Source organism: Saimiri boliviensis, chromosome 8 (assembly GCF_048565385.1).
Source record: "Saimiri boliviensis isolate mSaiBol1 chromosome 8, mSaiBol1.pri, whole genome shotgun sequence".
NCBI classification, from domain to species: Eukaryota; Metazoa; Chordata; class Mammalia; order Primates; family Cebidae; genus Saimiri; species Saimiri boliviensis.
Genome location: NC_133456.1, coordinates 87,207,403 through 87,232,785, shown reverse-complemented (window position 1 = coordinate 87,232,785; position 25,383 = coordinate 87,207,403). Strand labels below are relative to the sequence as shown.

Sequence of the window (25,383 nt, the reverse complement as noted above, 5' to 3'; positions counted from 1 at the left end):
AATCCACAGAATATACATTCTTCTCAGCACCACATCACACCTACTCTAAATCTGACTACATAATTGGAAGTAAATCACTCCTCAGCAAATGGAAAAGAACAGAAATTATAACAAACAGTCTCTCAGACGACAGTGCAATCAAATTAGAACTCAGGATAAAGAAACAAACTCAGAACCGCACAACTTCATGGAAACTGAACAACTGGCTCTTGAATGTTGACTGGATATACAATGAAATGAAAGCAGAACTAAAGATGTTCATAGAAACCAATGAGAATGAAGACACAACATACCAGAATCTCTGGGACACATTTAAAGCAGTGTCTAGAGGAAAATTTGTAGCAATAAATGTCCACATGAGAAGCAAGGAAAGATAGAAAATCAACACCCTATCATCAAAATTGAAAGAGCTAGAGGAGCAAGACCAAAAAAACTTAAAACCTAGAAGAAGAGAAGAAATAACTATGATCAGAGCAGAACTGAAGGAGATAGGAAACAAAAAATCCTTCAAAAAATCAAAAAATCCAGGAGCTGGTTTTTTCAAAAGATCAACAAAATAGACCACTACCCAGATCAATAAAAAGAAAAGCGAGAAGAATCAAATAGATGCAATAAAAAAATGATAAAGAGGATATCACCACCAATTCCACAGAAATACAAACTACCATCAGAGATTACTACAAACAACTCTATGCACACAAACCAGTAAACCTGGAAGAAATGGATAAATTCCTGGACACTTGCACCCTCCCACGCCTAAACCAGTCAAAACCCTGAATAGACCAATAACAATAGTTGAAGCTGAGACAGCAATTAGTAGCCTACCAACCAAAAAAAGTCCAGGTCAAGATGGGTTCACAGACGAATTCTACCACACATACAAAGAGGAGCTGGTACCACTCCTTCTGAAACTATTCAAAACAATCCAAAAAGAGGGAATCCTTCCCAAATCATTCTATGAGGCCAACATCTCCTGATACCAAAACCCGGCAGAAACTCAACAAGAAAAGAAAACTTCAGGCAAATATCCATGATGAACATAGATGAAAAATCCTCAATAAAATACTGGCAAACCGATTGCAACAGCACATCAAAAAGCTTATCCATCACAATCAAGTAGGCTTCATCCCGGGGATGCAATGCTGGTTCCACAAATGCAAGTCTATAAATGTAATTCACCACATAAACAGAACCAAAGACAAAAACCACATGGTTATCTCAATAGATGGAGAAGGTCTTTGACAAAATTCTACAGCCCTTTATACCAAAAACTCTCAATAAACTAGGTATTGATGGTACGTATCTCAAAATAATAAAAGCTTTTTATGACAAACCAACAGCCAATATCATACTGAATGGGCAAAAACTGGAAGCATTCCCTTTGAAATCTGGCACTAGACAAGGATGCCCTCTCTCACCACTCCTATTCAATATAGTATTGGATGTTCTAGCCAGAGCAATCAGGCAAGAAAAACAAATAAAGGGTATTCAATTAGGAAAGGAAGAAGTCAAATTGTCTCTATTTGCAGATGACAAGACTGTACATTTAGAAGACCCTATTGTCTCAGCCCAAAATCTCCTGAAACTGATAAGCAACTTCAGCAAAGTCTCAGGATACAAAATCAATGTGCAGAAATCACAAGCATTCCTATACACCAATAACAGACTTAAAGAGAGACAAATCAAGAACGAACTGCCATTCACAATTGCTACAAAGAGAATAAAATATCTAGGAATACAACTAACAAAGGATGTAAAGGACGTCTTCAAGGAGAACGACAAACCACTGCTCAAGGAAATAAGAGAAGATACAAACAGATGGAGAAACATTCCATGCTCATGGTTAGGAAGAATCAGTACTGTGAAAATGGCCATACTGCCCAAAGTAATTTATAGATTCAATGCTATTCCCATCAATTTACCTATGACGCTCTTCACAAAACTGGAAAAAACCACCTTAAACTTCATGAGGAACCAAAAGAGAGGCCGCATAGCCAAGTCAATTTTAAGCAGAAAGAACAAAGCTGGAGGTATCGTGCTACTTGACTTCAAACTATACTACAAGGCTAATCAAAACAGCATGGTACTGGTACCAAAACAGAGACATAGACCAATGGAACAGAACAGAGGCCTTGGAGGCAACGCCACACATCTACAACCATTTGATCTTTGACAAAGCTGACAAAAACAAGCAATGGGGAAAGGATTCCCTGTTTAATAAATGGTGTTGGGAAAACTGGCTAGCCATGTGCAGAAAGCAGAAACTGGACCCCTTTCTGACACCTTGCACTAAAATTAACTCCAGATGGATTAAAGACTTAAACATAAGGCCTAACACCAAAAAACTCTAGAAGAAAACCTAGGCAAAGCCTTTCAGGACATAGGCATAGATAAGAACTTCATGACTAAAACACCAAAAGCACTGGCAACAAAAGCCAAAATAGACAAACGGGATCTAATTAAACTCCAGAGCTTCTGTACAGCAAAAGAAACAATCATTAGAGTGACTCAGCAACCAAAAGAATGGGAAAAAAATTTTCCAATCAACCCATCTGACAAAGGGCTAATATCCAGAATCTAAAAAGAACTAAAACAGATTTACAAGAAAAAAACAAACCCATTCAAGAGTGGTAGAAGGACATCAACAGACACTTCTCAAAAAAGACATGTATGAGGCCAACAAACATATGAAAAAATGCACATCTTCACTGGTCATTAGTGAAATGCAAATCAAAACCACATTGAGATACCATCTCATACCAGTTAGAATGGTGAACATTTAAAAATCTGGAGACAACAGATGCTGGAGAGGATGTGGAGAAATAGGAACACTTTTACACTGTTGGTGGGAATGTAAATTAGTTCAACCATTGTGGGAGACAGTGTGGTGATTCCTCAAGGAACTAGAAATGGAAATTCCATTTGACCCAGCAATCCCATTACTGGGTATATATCCAAATGATTATAAATTGTTCTATTATAAAGACACATGAACACTTATGTTCATTGCTGCACTGTTTACAATAGCAAAGACCTGGAACCAACCCAAATGCCCATTGATGATAAACTGGACAGGAAAAATGTGGCACATATACACCATGGAATATTATGCAGCCATAAAAAACGATGAGTTTGTGTCCTTTGTAGGGACATGGATGAACCTGGAAACCATCATTCTCAACAAACTGACACAAGAACAGAAAATCAAACACGGCATGTTCTCACTCATAGGCAGGTGTTGAACAATGAGAACACGTGGACACACAGAGGGGAGCATCACACACTGGGGTCTGTTGGGGGTACTAGGGGAGGGACAGTGGCGGGTAGGGAGTTGGGGAGGGATAACAGGGAAAGAAATGCCAGATACTGGTGACGGGGGGATGGAGGCAGCAAACCACATTTCCATGTATGTACCTATGCAACAATCCTGCAAGATTTGTATATGTATCCCAGAACCTAAAGTGCAATAAAATATATATTAAAAAGAAAGAAGTCATCATTAACAAGAATAGGTTTGGGCTCAGGAACTCTGGGCTCATTATAGTCACTGGTGTCAGGGTTAGTGCAGCATGAAGAGGTACAAGAGGAAATAACTAAGGAGTCGCCTTCTCTTCCAGAACTCAAAGTTAAATAATGCTTAGGTAAGAGACAGTAATGCAGCCCAATACTCAAACTTACATAAAATGTTACTGCTTGAACCACCAAATATCTCATAATAAAACCATGTAGCCCCTGGATACAGCACACTTTTCCACTATCCCAGTGATTTAGTTAAGAAACTACAAAATGTCAACAGCACAGCAAACCTCTCCTCTTTTGGAAAGATAGTAGCGTTTAATGGTTGAGAGCACTGACTTTTGACAAGTAGGTTAGAATCTCATTTCTATCACTTATTACTTATTGCTGTATGACTTTCAGCTGGAGACTTAGCCCTTTTAGCCTCAGTTTCCACACTGTAAACAGGGATAATAATAGCACATAACAGTGTTATATTTTATTTTATTTTTTTTTTTTTTTTAGAATAAAGAAGAGGAAGAAAGAGAAAGAGGAAGAGGGAGAGAGGATGGGGGTATTGCTTTATTGCCCAGGCTAGAATGCAGTCTAAATATGGGTAAACCTGTAATTGTCCTTAATAATGGAGACATGAAAGAAAATGAGGGAAGAGAATAACAAACAAGGAGCCAACCAAGATTTCATTTAAACTTCTAAATTGATATGATGTGGTACTGATAAGAGTGTATATTTTGTATATTTAAAGTGGAGAGTTCTATAAATGTTAATTACATTTACTTGTTCCAGATCTGGGTTCAAGACCTGAATATCGTTGTTAATTTTCTGTCTCATTGATCTGTCTAATATTAATGTTGAAGTCTCCCACTATTATTATGTGGGAGTCTAAGTCTCTTTATAAGTCCTGTATGTCTAGGTATTCCTGTATTGGGTGCGTATATATTTAGGATCTTTAGCTCTTCTTGTTTTTGCATTGATCCTTTTATCATTATATAATGTCCTTCTTTGCTTCTTTTGATCTTTGTTGCTTAATTGTAACTTCTGCTTTTTATTTATTTATTTTAGCTCTCTGTTTGGTTGGTAAATCTTTCTCCATCCCTTGTTTAGAGTCTTTGTGTATCCTTGAATGTGAGATGGATCTGGATGCAGCATACTGATGGGTTTTAGTTTTTAATTCAAATTGCCTGTCTTTAGATTGGGGGAACAGTGTTATATTTTAATGAGATCACACATGTATTTCCCATGAGTTAGACTCATGTTGACAGTGGGGTTAAAATGCTGAACTTAATAGAGCAGTAAGGGTTATGGGCAAACAAATAACCATATAAATGTGCTGGAAAGTGATGGGCACAGTACTGTAAGCACCTATAGTAGGAGGACTGGATCCAGGAAAAACTTGAGCTGGTGAGTAGTGATGTTACCTAGGTGAAAAAATAAACAACATTCTTTGTAGAGGGCCAAGTTCAAAGGCCCTGTGTTGGGAGGGAGCTTTTCATGCAGGAGGACATAAGAAATCTGTATGATCAAGCAGAGAGAATTTGTAAGTATATAGTAAGAGATGGGTCTGGAGAAAGAGATCCAACCATTTAGGGCCTTTTAGACAAATTAAAGAGTCCATTCTTGAACCTAAAAGGAAGAAGAAGCCATTCAGGATTTTTCAGAGCAGAGGGATGAGTAATAGTGATCACATTTGCATTCTGAAAAGATCACTCTAGCTGTATTGCGGCAATTACATAAGATTATAATACCATGTTTTTACTGTACCTTTTCTAGGTTTAGATACTAACAGGTAACATTGTGTTACAAATACCTAACTGTAACATGCTATACAGGTTTGTAGCCTAGGAGCAATATGCTATACACTAGAGCCCAGCTGTTTGGTGGGCTATTACCATCTAGGTAAGCATACTCTGATGCTCCCACAACAATGAATCACATTTCTCAGAAAATATTCCCACTGTTAAGTGATGCATGATCATATTAATAACCCACAGGAACAATTTATACATACAGAAGGAACATCTGATACGTAGCTACAATTATAGGATTCCATTCCTTAGCGGAAATACATAGAAACAAGTAGTAAACTGAAAATCTTTATGTTGTGTGTGGATTACTACTTTCTTAAACCAGATAGCACAAATATCATTTTGTTTGAAAATAAGCTGCATAGAAGTATAATTTCTCAGGTCAAAGTGCATGCTTATTTCGTGATTATGAGAACTCACTTATGTGACGCTTCCCAGGCTTCCTCTTCTTCTAGAAGATCTCTTATGATGTCTGAACTGGAACTAAAGGATATATATATATATATTCATCAGCATTGCCAGACAGTAAGAAGGTTGTATCATCCCATTTATATAAAATTCTAGAAAAAACAAACAAATGTATAGTAACAGAAAGCAAACCAGCAAACCAGTGGTTACCAGTGAGAGAAAGGAGGGAGTGGGGGTGGGCAAGGAAGGAGAGAGCCAAATGTAGTTTCCATTAGGAGAGGAGGAGAAAAGGTCAAAGGTGCTGAAGAACACTGAGCCAGATTTTACCAACTTTAGTATTTTCCACTAGCCAGCACGGCTAATATTCACTGCCAGGCCTACTTCAACAGAAGTTGTTCTAAACCTTTCTATTCACAAGACCCCAGCTCTTGCTATTCCTTACCTTGGAGATAACTACTCCAATTTTAAACAAAACTGAAGCTGTCTTAATCCAACCTTTTCATTCCCTTCTCTCCTCCAGTGTCATCCATTCTTCTTTACCTGAAGTGTTTAAGGTCCTGTTTCTCAAGCTTTTAAAATTACCATCCTTGTAAGGAGGCTTTTTACACTTTTCCCCCAACTCTATGAAACTTTAATACCACAAATAATGATGTCTGTTTGTTCATATGTTGTGTATGTATTGTGTATATACACGCATACACACAGACATACACATACATATATATGTATAAAGCACAGATATGTGTATGTGTGTGTGTGTGTGTGTGTGTGTGTGTTTTATGCATATACAGAATAACCTTTTTACCCACTTCCCACCCCCACAAAAAACAAAATTACACCCTCTGGGGGTGATATTCTTCCTACTGAGAACCCATGAGCTAGGGAAATGGGAACTGGTGGGGGATCATTTAGTTTTGGGGCTTGGTAGGGTCATAGAGTCGGAGAAATCTTGCCAACAACTCCCCGCCCCCCTCAACACACACAATTTTTTTTTTTAAATAGGAAGGTTACGAAGTATCTCTACTATTCCAGCTAAGTAAACAGGAGGGACAAGCCTTTCAAGTAACCTAGTAGAGCCTGTGATCAATTTATCTAGGGGCTCTCAAATCACCAGCACAAATCACTGATTTGTTAAAGGAAAATATTTGCAGTACACTAATGACAGAAACTAAGAGGTTTTTGCTATGCTACCTCAGTGAAAACAGATGGTAGAGATGGTTTACAAAAGACACATCTCAGAAGTTGCCTGCAATCTCCTCTTCCCCTGTGACTTCAATGCCACTGCCCAGCCAGGCTGCACAGCTACCTGGTGTCTTCAATTCTCATTACCTTTCCTTATACCCCACCTCAGGCAATCACCTGAATGATAACCAAATCACTAAATGGACTGATACGAAGTTTGGGAAGTTCAGAATTTTATCTAAAATGAAGTTTCAGGATTATCTGCTTTATCTGCTGCTCCAATTCTAGTCACCACTAAAAAACAGAGTGATGCTAATACAATTAAAATACCAGACAGAACTATTCATTCCTTTTTTAAAGTAATGTACTTATTACTACATCTGCTCTAAAACCACATTCCTAAAATTAAACAGTTTCACAAATAGGATTTTACAAAAAGACACATAGATACAGTGTCAGTGTTGCCAAAATTATAACTCTCAGATTGCTACCCTGTGGATAGAAGCAATTAATATTTTTGAAGTCTTAGTCATTTTAATATGCCTTGAAGATCAAAAATTCCTTTAATATTCTTTCAAGACATCTAAAAAATCCTCCAAAGGAGAAAATTAATTATCCATTTTGATATTTCTGAGGTCAGAGCATATACAAGCCTATATAACTACAGCTTTAAAGTCTAGAACAAGGAACTTTTTCAGAGTAGACTTCAGCTCGTCTACTATATGGTCTTGAAACATTCTGGGAGACCACGCTTCAAGAAGCTGGACGAATATAAGGTCTGGTACCTGAACATTACAGCTTGCCTACGAAAGGACATTCAAATAGCACTCTCTGATGTCCCTACTGGTCCAGGCTACAGTGGATATCATCATATAGATTACATGTGAGAAAGACTCACTGGCAAAGATTCAAAATTGAATCTTGAATTTGATGGAATTCCCAACCTTGGTACAGGAAGATGTTAATAGGCTTATTTAGAACACTCGCAATTAATTTTTCACACCTTTTAGGCCTTATTTTCAGGTCAAAGTTTCAGAAGTGTAAGCTAACTCTGTGTGTGTGCATGCACACATACATGCACACCTTGGCCAAGCTGGTTTTCCTGTAATATCTCATTCTTGTCATTCTCTGACCAAAAGTAGCACAACTTCTTCAGCAAAGAAAAACACTATCTTTATGTATTCCTTTTGCAGCACCTTATTTCATTCTATTAGTAAAGAATTTACCACTGAAGCTGAAAAGTAATATGTCAAATAACTCTGGCAAATGTATGACTGGTAATGTTACTTAGAGAAGAAACCCACAGATTTCAGTGTCAGACAAAGTTAAGGTGCGGTCCCATTTCTATCACTTACTGTGTAGTTTTGGGCAAGTTACTTAACTTTCCTCTGTGTCAATATCCTCACATATAAAATCAGGATAATAATATGTGTATTTCTTAGGATTTTTTTGAAAGCTTATTCTATATAACACATTCAGTGTTTAGCATAGAGCTTGGTACACAGTAAATGTTCAACAAATGTCAGTTCCATTTTCATAAAACAGATTTGGGTCTGAATTATCTGAATAACTGCTTCAGCGCCATGCTTCAATTTGCCAAAGGAAACCTGATTACTATGTGCTCTATTTTAATCTTTTATTTCCACAGTTTCTATGACACCAGGGTGCAAATTCATTAGAACCAGCATGGCAGATACAAAGGGTACTGTGGGGTAGGAAAAACGCAAACATCTGCTATAAAAATCCTGTGAATTAAGGACTACTTACAAGTGGAATTTTTCTATTATCTAGTAGTTAGCCCCCCAATTTCTTCCCTTAATTGTGGCATTAATTTAAATGTGGTTGAGTATATCCAATTGAAAACAATAACTCTTCCAGGGTACATCACTGGATGATCAGTGCAGGCTGACATGTCTACCAGACAATGGTACTTAAATAAACTCTGTCAGCTACCATGAATCTTTCCTCAAACCCCTATTTTCAGTAATCTGTTCTGTAAGATGAACAATAACTTATATGCCAAATATTTTGGCAGTTGGCTGACAACATATTAGAATAGTAAAGTTTCAGTTTTCAAAAAAAATCATTCAATTACGATAATGACAACAATTATTTTCTGAGCAACTACCTCTACAAGCCACAGTGATAAATATTTTCTACACATTAGCTTTTTAATTTTTTTTATTTTTTATTTTTTAGAGACAGGATGTTGCTCTGTCGCTCAGGCTAGAGTGCAGTGGTGCAATCACAGCTCACTGCAGCCTCGACTTCCTGGCTCAAGCAATCCTCCCACTGCAGCCTTCTGAGTAGCTACAGGTGCATACTACCATGTCTGACTAATTTTTAAATATTTTGTAGAGATGGAGTCTCCCTATGTTGCCCAGGCTGGTTTCAAACTCCTGGGCTCAAATGATCCTCCCGCCTTGCTTGGCCTCTCAAAGTTCCGGGATTACAGGGGTGAGCCACAACGCCCAGCCTTCACATTAGCTTTAATTCGTAGAAACACCTTAAGTTATCTCCCCATTTGACAAAGGCTGAGTGAAATTAAAGTAGAAAAAGAGGAATGGGAATGCAAAAACTCATCTCCTTTTGCCACACCATGCTGCTTCAATAGCAGTAGCAGAAAAATCAAATGCTATTGATTTTACCGGAGTTAAAAACACCCTTTCCTGCCTATTTATCAATAAGGTTTTTGTCAGACAACCATCAACAAAGTTCTAGAAAAAACAAGGCTAAGAGTTTCACTGCTCTCCACTTCAACTAAAAAAAAAGATAAAATGAAGAAAGCTTTAGGTAAGAAAAAATAATAACATTAATATATGCAAAATCCTTAATAAGAGATGAACCCAAGCAACAATAAGTTTATGTTCTATTTACAAACCATCCACAATATACAGTCATCTCATTTGCTTTGCAGAATCATCCAGGGAAGTGAGAAGGACAAACAAACCAAAAAGCCAACTATTATTCCATTTCATCAATGGGGAAACTGAAACTCTGGAAGATTAATTTAAAATAATCTCCCACATGCCAGGCACCCTTCCAAGAGTCACAAAGCCAATGGCTGAGCTAACTGCCCACAATGAAACAAAGAAGACTAACGGCTAAGTACATGGATCTCAAGGAGTCATGCACATTTGAAGGACTCGAAGTCACAGTATCTTGTACCAACATACATTTCCAAAAAACAAATGTTCCAATCATCTAAAAGATGGTCTATCTCATGCACCACACCCAGTTTAAGCTCTTCCCCCCAAACTTTTTTTTTGAGATGGAGTCTCGCTCTGTTGCCCAGGCTGGCATGCAGTGGCATGATATCGGCTGGTAGCAATCTCCACCTCCCGGGTTCAAGCAATTCTGCTGCCCCAGCCTCCCAAGTAGCTGGGATTACAGGTGCATGCCACTTCACCTGGCAACTTTTTGTATTTTTAGTAAAGGTGAGATTTCGCCATGTTGGCCAGGCTGGTCTTCCTGACTTCAGGTGATCTGGCTGCCTCGGCCTCCCAAAGTGCTGGGATTAACTGTGTCTGGCCTAAGTGCTTTCAAAAGTGCAAAAGATACCGAAGAGCCTTTTTATATTCTCACATTTTCTCTAGAAACTCCCAACAACCGCCTGAAACAGAACAAACCATTAAAAAAAAAAAAAAAAAAAAAAAAAAAAACACCTGAAACAGAGTAAACCTTTCAGGGCATTCTAAAGTTCATAAATAGTCGCACAAAAAAGAATACAACAAAGTACACACAGTAATAAATTTTAGTAGAAAAAGATTTTGTGGTAACATTAAATACACTGAATGTCACATCTAACAGTTATAAAATGAAATGTAATGTCAACCTTCCAATAGCAATTATGAAGATTTAAAAAAAATAAAGCCATCATTGACTTACAGTAAGATACTTCCAACTTAGAATATTGTTCCACTGTTTGATGTTTTCTTTAGATACTGTTTTCTCTCAATTTGACAGAAACATACTTATTTATTAATTTTTCTAATAATTCCAATACCCTCTAAGTTGCAAAATCTCATTGATATATTTGTCTTCCTTACTGCCTATACCACCAAACTTCATTAACTGATTTACGATGACAATTAACACTGGTAAGATGATTTCCAAAACTGTAAACAGTAAGATTTAAATAGTATTTGCTCTCCTCTTTTTTGTTTAAAGTATTTATATATACATATATTTTATATATGTAATTTATATTTTATTTTTTGTTTAAAGTATTTATATATTAAAATTTAATATATTTACATGGTTCAAAATCAAATGACATAAGAGATGTATACTGAACTGGCCCACTTTCTCCTTTGTTCCCATCCAATCTGTTTTCTCCTATCTCCAACATGTAATCACTTTCATTAGTTTGTTGTGTATTCTTCTAGTGTTTCTTTATGCAAAACCAAATAAATATACGTATTCTTCCCCCTTTTAGAAAAGAGGTCACATGCTATACATGCTGTTCCGAACATTGGACTTTTCCATTATAAACATATCCTGGAACTCTCTATATGAGCACTGAAAGATCTTACTTTTAAACAATCACACAGTATTTCAGTATATGGATGTATTAATCAACCAATCCCCACTAATGATACTTGAGTTTCCAGGCTTTTGTTATTAGATGCAATGAATAACTCTGGGTATAGGTTATTTTATATGTGTGCAGGTACATCAGTGGGACAAATTCATCCAAATACTGAGTAAAAAGACAAACAATTGTACCTTTAGTTGATCTCACCAGATTTCCCTCCTTAGGGATTGTAATACATAGTACTCCAACCAGTAATACATGAGAGTGCCTGTTTTCCCATGGCCTTAACACAGAGTATACTATCAAACCTTAAGAGATTTGCCAACCAGGCCAGGTGCAGTGGCTAAAGCCTGTAATCCCAGAACTTTGGGAGGCTGAGGTGGGTGGAACATTTGGGGTCAGGGTTTCGAGACCAGCCTGGCCAATACAGGGAAACCCTGTCACTACAAAAAGAAAAAATAAGCTGGGTGTGAATCCACACCTGTAATCCCAGCTACTTGGTTGGCTAAGGCAGGAGAATTGCTTGAACCCAGGAGGCAGAGGTTGCAGTGACCTGAGAGCATGCCACCGCACTCCAGCCTGGGTGACAGAGTGAGACTCTACTTCAACAACAACAATAAAAAAAGAGATCTGCCAACCTAACAGCTAAGAATGGCTTACATTTGCATTTCTCTTTAAGTGAACTGTCTGTTCATGACTTCTACCCATTTTTCTATTTTCCTTCTCAGTCTCCAGATGTTCAAAAAAATTCTCAATTGTTTAAAAAATTCTATTTAATCTCATAGATCCAGGAATCTTATTTGAAATACTGATTTCAAAATAGATCTCGTCCTAAGAAATAATTTGCAAAAATTATCTCCTACTATAGCCAAATCTGTTTCCTCTTTTCAGACCACCCCAACCCAGACAGTACCCTCACCTTTTTCACATGCAAATCAAGTGAACTAACCCGAGTCCATTTGGGCATGTTGTCTTCTGGATCCTAAAAACCCCAGAACCAGATGTGGTTTTCTATCTAGGAGACAGTTAACACTCTTATTTTCAGATGAACAAATTCTAAATCTGAAAAACTTGTATTTAATATGTACACTGATAATCTTTTACTTTAAAAACATGATATATTCTACTCTGAAAAATAGCAATGGACTGAATTTTTCTTACGTTATCCACTAACACTGCACCAAATTTTTCTTCTAAGGTTATTATTATCCTCTAAGGTTCTCCAGTTATATGAAAACAGTGGAGTGGGGAAACTCATAAACCAGTCACTTTAATATGTCACCTGTTCATTTAACTTCTAATCTGGCCTCAGTGCCTTCTGAGGATTTGGAGAACAGCAAAACCAAACAGGAGAAAAGTATTATACCTGAATTCAGAAAACTGGCTTTACCATTCATTAGGATCATGAGATTAAGTCACTTAATTTCTTTTTCAACAGACTCAATCATTGCCTTACCTGCCCAGAAACAGGGGTGCTTGAAATGCTCTTGCTGTCCTTTCTACTACAGTAGCACTATGAGTCTATTTGTCTATGTATGTCCCACCTATTCAACTGTTCAATGGTATATTCATATAGTACATAAAAGCAAAGCTTCCTAACTGGTGTGTTCTCCCCCTCCTCCACAAGGCAGTTGTATACTAGGCATTAATCCCTAGCCCACAGTGAGACCTAGGGTGGCTGAAATCCCTGGCAGCATCATCTCTTTATCCTGGCGTGCCACAAAATACTATCATTTGCTATGTGTGCTGAAGAAAAGGGTTAGCAAACACGATATTAAAGACAGAAGAGAGAAAGAGAATGCATTCTTTTTAAGTCAACCACTTTACACTCTTATAAAAAATGCTGCATTTTTTCAAGAAAAAAATATAAGGACATTAGGTTAATTCCAAATATTAGAGTTCTCTTGGATTCCTCAAAAGAGAATTAAGCAATTGTGCTTACGTTTAACTTACAAATTTAAGAAACAAAAGATTATCAGCTCTGAGAAAAACTGCAACTCTAATGAAGGGGAAAATTTTTTAAATTAGCAACATATCCACTGCTACAACTAGATACTGAATCAAACTCTGAAGTTAAATGGGCAGGGAAACAAAATAATGATGCTTCATTCTGTTTTTATTCTTTCAATTGTCAGAAGTATAAATGAATGATACAAATAAAAATCAAATAATAAAATATAGGGGGAATCATAGAAATAAGTTACAACACTGAATCCCACAAGGAAAAATGAAGCAAAACACAAGCAACACTCCCAAAATGAAAATTTCCTCTACCACTTAAGCTTAATTTGATTACAAGCTTGCCTCATAACAGAAACTGAGGGGTTGAGTATGAAGCTGGTGTTGAGACTGGTATGTCCTCAGCACAGCAAGGTCAACTCTATGTAATATAATAATTAATCTACCCTGAGAATGCCCAGTTGGACTAGATAAATAAAGACCACATATCTCTAGTATGCTATGATTCTCCTGAAGGAATGTGGTCTTGACTGGTAGTCCCTTCTAACTCTGAATCTTTTCCTGATTTCTATGGTATTACTTACCCTAATCAAATGGGCATTTCGCTTGACTAAGTTTCAGAGTCATTAAATAACACTGGCACTAAGCAATGATTCACAATACTCTGTGACAGCCTTCTTTCAGACTATCACCAACCAGTATTATAAGCCACTTTATGAGTTTCCAACTAGATTATTTAAATTATGTTTAAAGTGAGTGAGGGACCTTAATCATAAAATTGAAGACAGAATTGATGGCAAGATGAGGCACTATTTTATCTGCCACTAAGAGGAAAAACTGAGGTCAACTTAACTATAATACTTCATTTTCACTTAGAATTTTTAATTTGTACATATCCAGAGAGTTAAACTTAGGTAGACATATTTTTAATTTATGCCATGATTGTACATATATTTTTAAAAACTGAATTAAATTAGCTAAACCATTCCTATATTGTCTTCATATGCAGAACGCAAATCTACTTCATCATATTTTGACTCAGCATCTCTGATAACTGAGTTTTTCCACACAAACTCATCCTCTGCACCACCAAAAGCACCAGAGGTACAGCATTTCCCAAATGTACTAGACTACTGTTTCCAGGAATTTGATCTAAAGCACTGACATCCTTTCTGGAAACTGAACTCATAATTTTCTTTTTTTCTTCAATTACACTGCATGTGTTGGAAGATAGGCAATTTCTGTTAAAAGAGAGTTAAAAAGTGTCTGACAAATTGACAGTTGATATACCTTAGCAATATTCTTTTGCATTAGTCATGCTGAACAGAATTACTCATGCTGGTAATGCTTTGAAATTTCTTCCATTTTTTCCCAAGGGATTTGTCCCTTTCTCTTGCCCTCACTCTGCCATGTAATAAACAGGCAATCCTTTGCACACAGTTCATTCACATAATGTAACATGTCTTCATATACTTGTGGGTATCTTTCTTTCCTAGGTTCTGTAAGGCACTTGACTGTTTGTCAAGAAAATATGGAATTGAGATCATTCACCCAATGATGAATATTATCTCCATAACATCAAACTTAAATCTTCCTGTTCTGTTTTTGTGCTTTTCTTCATACATACTAACATTTTTGGTTTCATTATTTTGTTGAAGACATATTACGTGACTAATGTAATACCGACAATATAAGTAACCTAACCCAATGATGATACCATGAAAAGCTGTGATGTACACCCACTGGCAAATACTTCATGACTACAACCAGGCTGTCAACAATTTTAAGTTATTGTTGATTATAAGACATATCACCATTTCAGATATTAAAATGTGAAACACAAAGTGTATGTCTTAAAGTCAATAAAATGAGGGCTATGAAAGCACTTCCAAAATGTCCAATCATTTAACTTATTTCTGTAAAGAAAAAAATTTTTTTTCATAAACTATGTCCAGTCATAAGTCCTAATTTCCTGAATTAGGAAGAAAACTTAGTTGATTTGTTTTATGAAAGTATACCAATAATCATATATTTATCAATGACTCTCACATGTATTATCTCATTTCATCTTCCCAGTAGATCTGAGACATATTTTAATGTGCTTCTTAAAGATACATAGAAATGGACTTCAAAAAAGTGAACCCAAAATCACCCAGCAGAACTTGACCTATAACCCATCAACTCAAAGTCAACTACTTTTCCTGCTACCCCCTGGCTGCTTCCTGCTACATGCTCACTCCCTGACAATCTACTCTTGAATCAGCTGCCAAGTGGTCTGTCTTGGTATTAAACCAATACCACTATTAAAGGTTCACTTCCTTCCCACTTTCCCTTTAGCCTTAGTCTCTAGGTCTTATATAAAACATAAACTCTACCTTTTAAGCTTAAAGATCTTAGGATTGATAAAATAGCAGAACAATTCAGAAAGGGATATAAAGAAGAACCCAAATAAAATAAAAAAAGATTACCATGTTTAATATTCACAATGAGTATAATACTTCCTGTTCATATTTAAGACATGACTAGTAGAGGAGACACTGCCCACTTTCTCAAAGTAAGCCTTTTAAATCTTTATACACCATCGCTACTTCTACCGTGTGCAAGCAAACTTGGTAATTTTTTTCCTTGTTAAAATTGCAATTGGAAACAACTCAAATGTCCATCAACAAATGAGTAAATAAAATGTATATCCATACAATGAAATATTATTTGACAATAAAAAGTAATACAGTACTGAAACATGTACAACACAGATGAACTTTGACAGCAAACTAAGTGAAAGAAGGCAGTATCAAAAGACCACATATTGTATGATTCCACTTATACAAAACGTTCACAACAGTCAAACCTATAGAAACATAAAGTGGATCAGTGGTTGTCTAGGGCTTGGAGCAAGAGATTTGGGAAGAAATGGAGAATAACTGCTAATGGGTGCAGGGTTTCTTTTTGGGGTGACAAAAATGTTCTAAAATTGTGGTGATGGCTGTATAACTTTGTGAATATACTAAATACCACTGAATTGTACTCTTAAATAGTTAACTGTGTGGTATGTGAATTGTATCTCAATAAGGTTTATTAGTATGTACTTCCACTGAGTCATGTACATGTGTGTGCATGCAGAAATATGCACATATATAACTAATTATAATGTGAAACAGAATATTATTGCTTACATTTTAAAGAACTGTTTGATGGGTTGATCCCTGCTAAACTGCCATGTCTAGAATAGTGCTAGAACACAGTACATATTTGTTGAATGGCTGAGTGCAATAGCGTAATGTCAGACCCTGCTATTAACAGAGAACAAAGGTTAATCTAGCATCACTATACTTATGTTCAGTTGCTAACAAAATTCTCACTTATAATATAGCATAAGGATACCCCTATAGGATTCCTATCAAGAAGAAATCATTAAAGATGAAAAAACTTATAATCTTACCCAGAATCTTGGTCAGTAGAAAGATAAATAATGAGAAAAGGCTAATCCCTTAAGGAAATGGCAGCAGAACAATATGTGACTGGGGACAAGCGTGAAAGCACTTTTCAATTCTTTCAGTGAGTAATGAGTTACAATAATTGGCCTTTGTATTAACCTGTTTTAGTAAATTGACCCAGTAAGGTTTCCTCCATATTTCCCTCAGCCATAGTCCCTTTACCTTTTTAATTAAACCCAGAGACTGTCTACTGTTTGCTCTCCTAGTTCCTGAGCCATGGTATTCCTAAAAGCAATGGCATTTTCCCACAGTCCTCTCAATAGCTCAGTGATGGCAACAAGTCTGAATGAGGCCAAGACATCAACAAACTCACCCTATTCTCCATACTCTCAAAACCAAATAAGGACATCTAACTGCCTTGTGTTTCCCTTTCAGTTTCTGCCATTCCCAAGTGCCCCAATTCATTATGGCATTCCGAAATATTCAAGCATCTAGTTGACTATGGTTAAAATCTAACTCCTATTCCCCTGACTCCGATTTTTTTTCTATATTCCTAGATTTGTGTTTAAAACAAATACTGCACACCAGACTTGCAGGAACGGCCTGATCTAGAATAACAAGTCACGCAACCATGTGTTTTACCCTCAAGTCAATTAGAAATGCGATTTTTTTTGACCTTGAAAACCTTTGGACTGAGATGGGAAGATTTTTCCTTCCTAATACTTGACTCTGACTAATTTGAAACTGTTTCCCAGGAATTCTACAAAAACAGTGGGTGTACTCATGAAAGTTTATTCATCATTCCATTATTCAGATTAGAAATAGTTTATTATTCTAGAGCACTGTTACCAATTTTTAAATAAACTAATATGAAAGATTAAATAATTTCCAAGACACATTCACATTGACATACTACCATTTTAAATCAGTACAATTCATTGAGAAAGCAACGTATACCTATCGCAATGTCAATAAAGATAAGAAAAGTGGCCAGGCATGGTAGCTCATGCCTTTAATCCCAGCACTTTGGGAGGCCAAGGTGGGTGGATCACTTGAGGTCAGGAGTTCGAGACCACCCTGGCCAACATGGTGAAACCCTCATCTCTACTAAACATACAAAAAAAAAAAAAAAAAAAAAAAAAAAAAAAAGCCAGGTGTGGTCGCACAGGCCTATAAACCCATAATCCCAGCCATTTGGGGGGCTGAGGTAGGAGAATCACTTGAACCTGTGAGGTGGAGGTTGTAGTGAGCCGAGATCACACCACTGCACTCCAGGCTGGGTGACAGAGCAAGACACCATCTCAAAAAAAGAAAACAAAAGTATTCAATAGAAACAAAGGAAGAGCTTTACCACAGCATCAGGTATATAAATAGAACACTGGGGAACATGTAGCGCTCTAACAGAAACTGAAGGGTCTGGTAAATTATGGTACAGACACACAGCAGAATAGTGTACTTGTTAAAAAATAAGAATTATAAGCATAGTTGGTGCAAAATAACTGTAGTTTCAATTACTTTTGCATCAACCTATAAAAACGTAATATTTATGACATAATAAGTGAAGGACCAGAACAAAAAATGGTAGGTGTGTATGCATGTGTGTGTATCAAATAAACCCTATATCATATTTTTAAAATATCCTTTCAAAATGATTCACTATCAAACTTCTCATTTTTAAAGCTTCCCCATCTATTCTATTTACTCAGTTAAATTTTTCGTTTTTTAACTCTCCTATGAGCCTAGTCTTTCTGATCATCTCTATTTTCCAATATAGTTGTTTTTATCTCCTTCACTCATTGCCTTGATGCAAATTTCACTGCCTATCATGCTTTCTTTTCCAATGGTAGGAAAAATATCTACATAAAGGCTACAGAGACCAAAGTCACTCTATGATCCCTGCACTACCTTCCCAAATACTGCCTTGTGATCACTGTGAAAATGACCCAGCAGTAAAATGGGACAGAAATGTAAGGTTCACACACCATACCATGCCTCAAAACAACTTCCTAATTATTTCTGCCTATCTGTCTATATGTGCATATGAGGTAGATATTTAAAATAATCAACTACTGCATGTTTGTTACCTATTGCATGAATCTGATTCTGGTGAAGAAAGAGCTTCTTGAATATCAGTACAACTAGAAGAATCCTCTTCTCTGTCAGGTTCTAATTTCTCTGGGGAGTCCAGCTTTGATTGAGAAAAGTGGTTTGTTACTGAGGTCATATTATCTTCCTGTCCTAAAAAGGAAAAAATAAATTAAAAAAAAAAATTTAAGAGTACCTTAAAAGCTACAACTTCCATATGCCTATTACTTCTGCAACACTTAATACTGCCATTTGCACTTAGTAAAGTTGGAGTATATGTCACACTGATTCCAAAACTCCAGTGATAACCGGAGAGCAAGAATTAACAGTACAATGGTGCTATCTAATTATACTGTCCAGACCATGTTTTTCCAAGATTAATTAATTTTAAAATAAAATTTATTTTAAAACCAGGAGCGGGAAGAATCTTGTCATTCTAATGAGGCATCTATTAACACATTACTAAGGATAAAAATGAATTTGGCTACAGCAACAGAATGGTGGACCTCATGTCCCACATGGCCTCCAAGGAGTAAGACCCCTGGACCACCAGCCCCAGCGAAAGCACAAGAGAAAGACAGGCCCTCACTGCTGGGGAGTCCCTGCCACACTGAGTCCCCCACCACACTGAATTGCCCCTCCTCACAGTTTCCATGCAGACCCCTTAAAGAGGGAGGGGCCTAGGGAGCCCCACCTTGTTGTGTACCATCAATAAAGTCCCCTGTGCTCAGCCCAAAAAAAAAAAAAAAGTATAACCAGAAAAAGACTACAGATTCAACTAATAAGACAACCACAATATTTGTCACTATTATATGACAGTGAATCTATCTGGACATTTCCCTAAACCTGTTAAATATAATCTAATTATTCTCTATGGAAAAGGACAACTAATCAGTCATAAGGAATATTTCCATTTGATCCAATACACATCACATTTCCAGGCATTCTTTGTCATAGCCTCAGCTTTTGAGGTCTCTTATTGCAGATAAAATAAAGGCCCCAAAAAGCTGGAAGGATGCAGTGTTTACAAAAACATGGCATATGGATATGGCCAATTTTCTACAAATATGAGTGAGAAGAGTATCTGTGAAAGAGTCTTTAGTGACGATAATTCTCCCACTCATCATGAACTCTGCTGGGATTTTCATCTGTGCTATCTTTCACTTTCAGGAACTGAGGAGGTACTTCATGTGCAAGCTACATGTGCTAATAGTACAGAACTCCTTTCATGTTTCCTCACAGAAAAACGGAGCTTTCACACAACACTTGTCAAGCACTTGTAGAGGCAAGGGGTCTTCAACAAAGCACACTAAAAATATAATTGTCAAGGTCTGGTTATACACAGAGAATTTATGGGGAAAGAATAAAACAAATTCTTCAAAAAGCTTGCCAAGTTCATACAGTCAAAATTTTTTCAGAAATAGTTCTAAGTTTTTGTTACACTGGGAGAACAGCATACTACACAAGAGTATAATTTCTAAAAAATATGTTCCTAATGTCATCTGGCTATCAATAAGCTATTACTAGCAAAACAAAACAGCACCCTCTAATGTATATCTGGAAAAGGGAAGAAGAAGTTAGGCAGGATGACCATCCTGAACCTCTAGGAACTCTTGTGAACAGATACCAGGATCACATTAAGAGGAGCCTATCACCCAGTCAACTCAGTTCACCTGGGCACTGTATTACTCAACTAGTGAGGAGCATGTAAGGAAGCTGGCAAGCCAGGGAACAAAAATTCAACTTAAAACAATCTTTTGATTTTGCACATTGTCTGTATTCTTCTCTTACTTCTTCCACTCTTACATAAACTTCTAGAAGATATATTCCCTCTTGGGGACAAACAGTATTCAATAATTTGTAGGCATAAAAAATCAGTTATCCTTCCTATCTGTCCTTAGATTTCAGAATGCTCTGATGATTCAACTTAAAACAATATTTTGGTTTTGCACACTGTCTGTATTCAATGGGAGAACAGCTACTACCCAAGAGTATAATTCCTAAAAGTATGCTCCCAATGTCATCTGGCTATCAAGTCAAATAGAGCCCCAAGAGTGAGGCTCAAACATCAGAGTTCCCTAGAGACACACAACAAAAACAGGCTAAGTTTTCACTTGAGAGAATATGCAACTTGTTCACTTACATGAGCACTTCAATGTCTGTTCTAAAGAGGAACAATTATACTGGTTGTATGATGCTATACAAAATCCACCTTTTCAGTCAGTCTGTGTCTGTCTTCATCTCTCTCACATACCTTACCAGGAATCCCCAAACTTTTTACACAGGGGGCCAGTTCACTGTCCCTCAGACCGTTGGAGGGCCGCCACATACTGTGCTCCTCTCACTGACCACCAATGAAAGAGGTGCCCCTTCCTGAAGTGCGGGGGGGCGGGGGGCAGATAAATGGCCTCAGGGGGCTGCATGCGGCCCATGGGCCGTAGTTTGGGGACACTGCCTTACTCTCTCAAACATCTCATTAATGCACAGCAATCTAAAAGCAGCAATCACCTTTGAACCCCAGAAAAAGCAGTATTTATGTTCATAAATACATACAAGTCATCCATGATATTCAAGAGAGATTCAACTAATAAAAAAAAAGTTTTCTTAATGGGAAATATTCAGTTAGGTTTTCTCAGAAACTAGTCTCTAGAAACATCCTTTAACAATTGCATGAACAAGTTCGAGTTGTTCAAAGACCATGAGTTACATGCTGAGGCAGCACTTTATGCACAAACTGCTTATTAATTTAGTCACTAGGGAAATGCAAATCAATACCACAATGACATACCACTTCACATGTACAATTTTTAAAAAATTTAAAAATCAGAAAATAACAAGTATTGATAAGGATGTAAAGAAATTGGAACCCTCAAGCATTGCTGGTGGGAATATAAGATAATACAGCCACTATGGAAAAGTTTGATGATTCCTCAAAAGCTTAAACATAGAACCAGCATATGAATCAGAAATCCTACTCTAAGGTATATGCAAAGGAACTAAAAGCTGGAACATAGATATCTGAGCACCAGTGCTCACAGCAACATTATTCACAATAACCGAAAGGTGGAAATAACCATAACAGATAAATGGATAAATAAAATATGGCATATACATACTATAGAATGTTTAATCATAACAAGAAATGAAATTTTAAAATATGCTACAACGTTGATGGACTCTGAAAATACTATGCTTAGAGAAAAAAGCCAACACACAAAGACAAATATTGTACAATTCCATTTATATGAGGTACCTGGAATGGGCAAACTCATAGACACAAAAAGTGGAATTGTTATTACCAGGGCTATAAGGCAGAGGGGATGGGAGAGTTGCTATTTAATGAGTACAGAGTTAGTGCTGGGAATGATGAAAATGTTTTGGATACAGACAACAGTGATAGTTATACAACACTGTGAATATATTTAATGCCAATGGCTTGCACATTTATGAAGAGTTAAAAAGATAAACATTGTGTTATGTATATTTTACCAAAATATAAAAACCATAATAAAGAATTTTCTTGCACACTTTCCCCCATTATGATTCTTTTCTGTTCACTGGTCCAAAGCCCAGGCAATAGAATAAGAATATTAATTTCAAATTTTAAAATAGGCCAAAGTTAAAGAAAGTCCTCTGTATTAGCCTATCAGGTATATCAGCTTTAGATTGTCTGGCAAAACACTTCAACCAAAGTAAACATTAGTGTTTTATCACAAAAATAATTCACTCTCTTTATAGAATCTCTCAGGATCTTCACCAATAAATTCTGTACCTAGAAAACATCCTCAAGCTTAAATAACTAAGAAATAATTTATCATTACCTGAAAGGATGATAGACAAAAGAGACTGTTTCTTCAGGACATTCTTTCAACCATTTTCCTCATAGTGATAAATCTAGTTTACAAACTGCTACATGAAGTTTGTCTAAAAATACTTTTTCTCATTTCAAAGAACTAAGAACTCCAAAGCAAATTTCTTTGGTTTAATTTTCTTTTCATATTAAAAGTAAATAATGAAATTCAACATATATCTGTTTTTAATTATAGTCTCTTACCCATGCATACAGAAGATAGCTTTTCTGTAGATTCATCTTCTTTTGTTATTGTTACTGTTTTTTGTGACATTCCAACAGTTTTCTTGTATGCTTTCCTAGCTTGATCCACCAGAAGCTGAAATTCACTCTTATGTTTTTTACCTGAAATTCAAAAGATCTTCTCAGTAAAGCTAGGACTATGAAAGTTAACCATCTACAACTGACAAACTGAACTATCAAGAGATGTACAAGGGACAGGCGTGGTGGCTCATGTCTGTAATCCCAGCACTTTGGGAAGCTGAAGTGGGTCGATCACTTGACAGGAGTTCAAGACCAGCCTGGCCAACATGGTGAAGCCCATCTTTGCTAAAAATACCCAAAAAAAAAATTAGCCAGGTGTGGTACCACGTGCCTGTAATCCCAGCTAGTTAGGATGCCAAGGCATGAGAATCACTTGAACCTGAAAGGCAGAGGTTGCAGTGAACCAAGATCGTGCCACTACACTCCAGCCTGGGCGACAGAGCGTGATTCTGTCTCAAAACAAAAACAAAAAAACAGAGGTATACAAGCTTGCTCAAGAATAACATCCTTAGGAATCACTTGCAGTAAATTTAGAAGCCGCCAAGCATAAGAATACAAAAGGGCTGCAGTGCCATAAAAGCTTTTTATTTTCTCCCTTTCTCAAACAGAAATACGGAAACATGATACTCCTAGTTTGCTACTCTAGGTTTCTTCCCAAATCCTATTCTCTAGAGAGGCTTTTACATAATAATAAGAGCATGAAAGATCCCCACTTTCTTTGTTCCCTGGCTTGCCAGCTTGCTTACATGCTCCTCACCAGTTGAGTAATATAGTGCCCATGTGAACCGAGTTGACTGGGTGATAGGTTCCTCTTAATGTGATCCTGGTATCTATTTACAAGAGGAGTTCCTAGAGGTTCAGGATGGTCACCCACTTTCTTAAATATACACAAATGATACCATTCTAACTTCCAAGATACAAGAGTACTAAAAGTATTCACGGAATCTAAAATAGAAGCCTCTAGGAAAGTTGAAACATAATAACAAAGGATATCCATTCCAGCTCTGCTTTTTTACCTTTTCACATTTCTGGCCTGTTTCCCAGTACAGTCCCTTTAAGATTCTCAGACCTCTCCCAACCAATTCTACCTTATCTTAGGATATTATACTAACTCTAATCTTTATTTACCACAATTTTAACACCTTTGATACAATTAACCCTGACCTCAAGATCATTATTAATGTGCCAATTTGCTCAATAAAGAGCAGCCAGTCATCATTACTGCATGAACTTTAAGGACATCTATTTGTGATTCTGAACCATGGTTCAAACAGCTGAGGGTGCAGTTTACTTATCCAGCAACGTTAAACACTTAGTCCACAAGCCAAAGTAATGTCATAAATCCTGTAAAATTTTTAGAGAGAACCATAATACAAATGGTTAAAACAAAATTTTGACACTGTTTTCATACAAAAACCAACAATGTACTTTTTATCACTTGGTTTCTTCCATTTTCCTGAACACAACACTAAGTTGTAGGAAATATACTGGGTGTAGGGAAAAAATTGTGCTTCAGTTGAACTATGGCACTGTCTAAATCTACTCTCCCAGGATTCCAGCCATTCACTGGTATTACTGTATGTTGTAGATAACTGAGAGCAATGGAAAATAATTCTTGTCTATAGACATGCAAAATCCTGTTGGGTGGAGGTTAATTGACTTCCCTCCTCCAGTGTGGAAGAAGCCAGGTTTTTTGCCCATTTACACATTCATTTCAATGTTCCTGATCTGTAAGTGCCATTATTCTTTGGATCCTTCTTTGTTCACCTCATACTATCAGTCCTCTTTCTACTAATAAGTTTAAATCTTTAATAAAAACATATGTTCATTTTACATCCATATGAGAATGTTACTTGTTTTTGAAAATTATCTTTTAACACAAGAAAACACTAAATTACGATGCACAAGGAAGAAAATAGCTGGATTCCTATACGTGAATATTGACAGGCACAGCAAAGACATTCAGGAAAGAATGCTCCTAATTACTATATATTTTATGTGTATGGTACATATATGAAAACTTCTAGTGAAATTAATGTGTTGGTGTGTAAAATGTCTGGTACATTTTAAATAAGAGACTAATTAAAATGTCAGCAAAAGAAATCTATGCTGGCTGTGAAGATTGCTGGAAAAAACTAACTCTTTAGAAACAAGTGAAATCCTATCTAGATATACAAGCTAGGTAATTTCTTTTAAGTCCTATTTCACTCTATGCGCTTGAGGATCATTTCTTTGGCTCCTTGGAATCAGTGGGCTAACACTACCACCATCATTACGTAGTTTCTGTTAGGCGAGGATAACACTGTACTGTAGGATCTACATAGTTAAACCAGGTCTAAGCCACTT

At 36.7% G+C, this 25,383-nt stretch overlaps 1 protein-coding gene across 2 annotated transcripts in view; it reads right to left on the bottom strand.

Annotated features, from left to right (window-relative positions):
• The window catches only part of RAD18 (RAD18 E3 ubiquitin protein ligase), a 103,437-nt gene that overhangs the window by 10,268 nt on the left and 67,786 nt on the right, over nucleotides 1–25,383 (bottom strand). For both annotated transcript variants that reach the window (XM_074404857.1, XM_003927112.4), the window contains 3 exons: nucleotides 22,978–23,118; nucleotides 18,923–19,076; nucleotides 5,739–5,801 (listed from right to left, as the gene is read on the bottom strand). In XM_074404857.1, coding sequence (XP_074260958.1) covers nucleotides 5,739–5,801; nucleotides 18,923–19,076; nucleotides 22,978–23,118 — 358 coding nt within the window. The remainder of the gene's footprint in view (nucleotides 1–5,738; nucleotides 5,802–18,922; nucleotides 19,077–22,977; nucleotides 23,119–25,383) is intronic.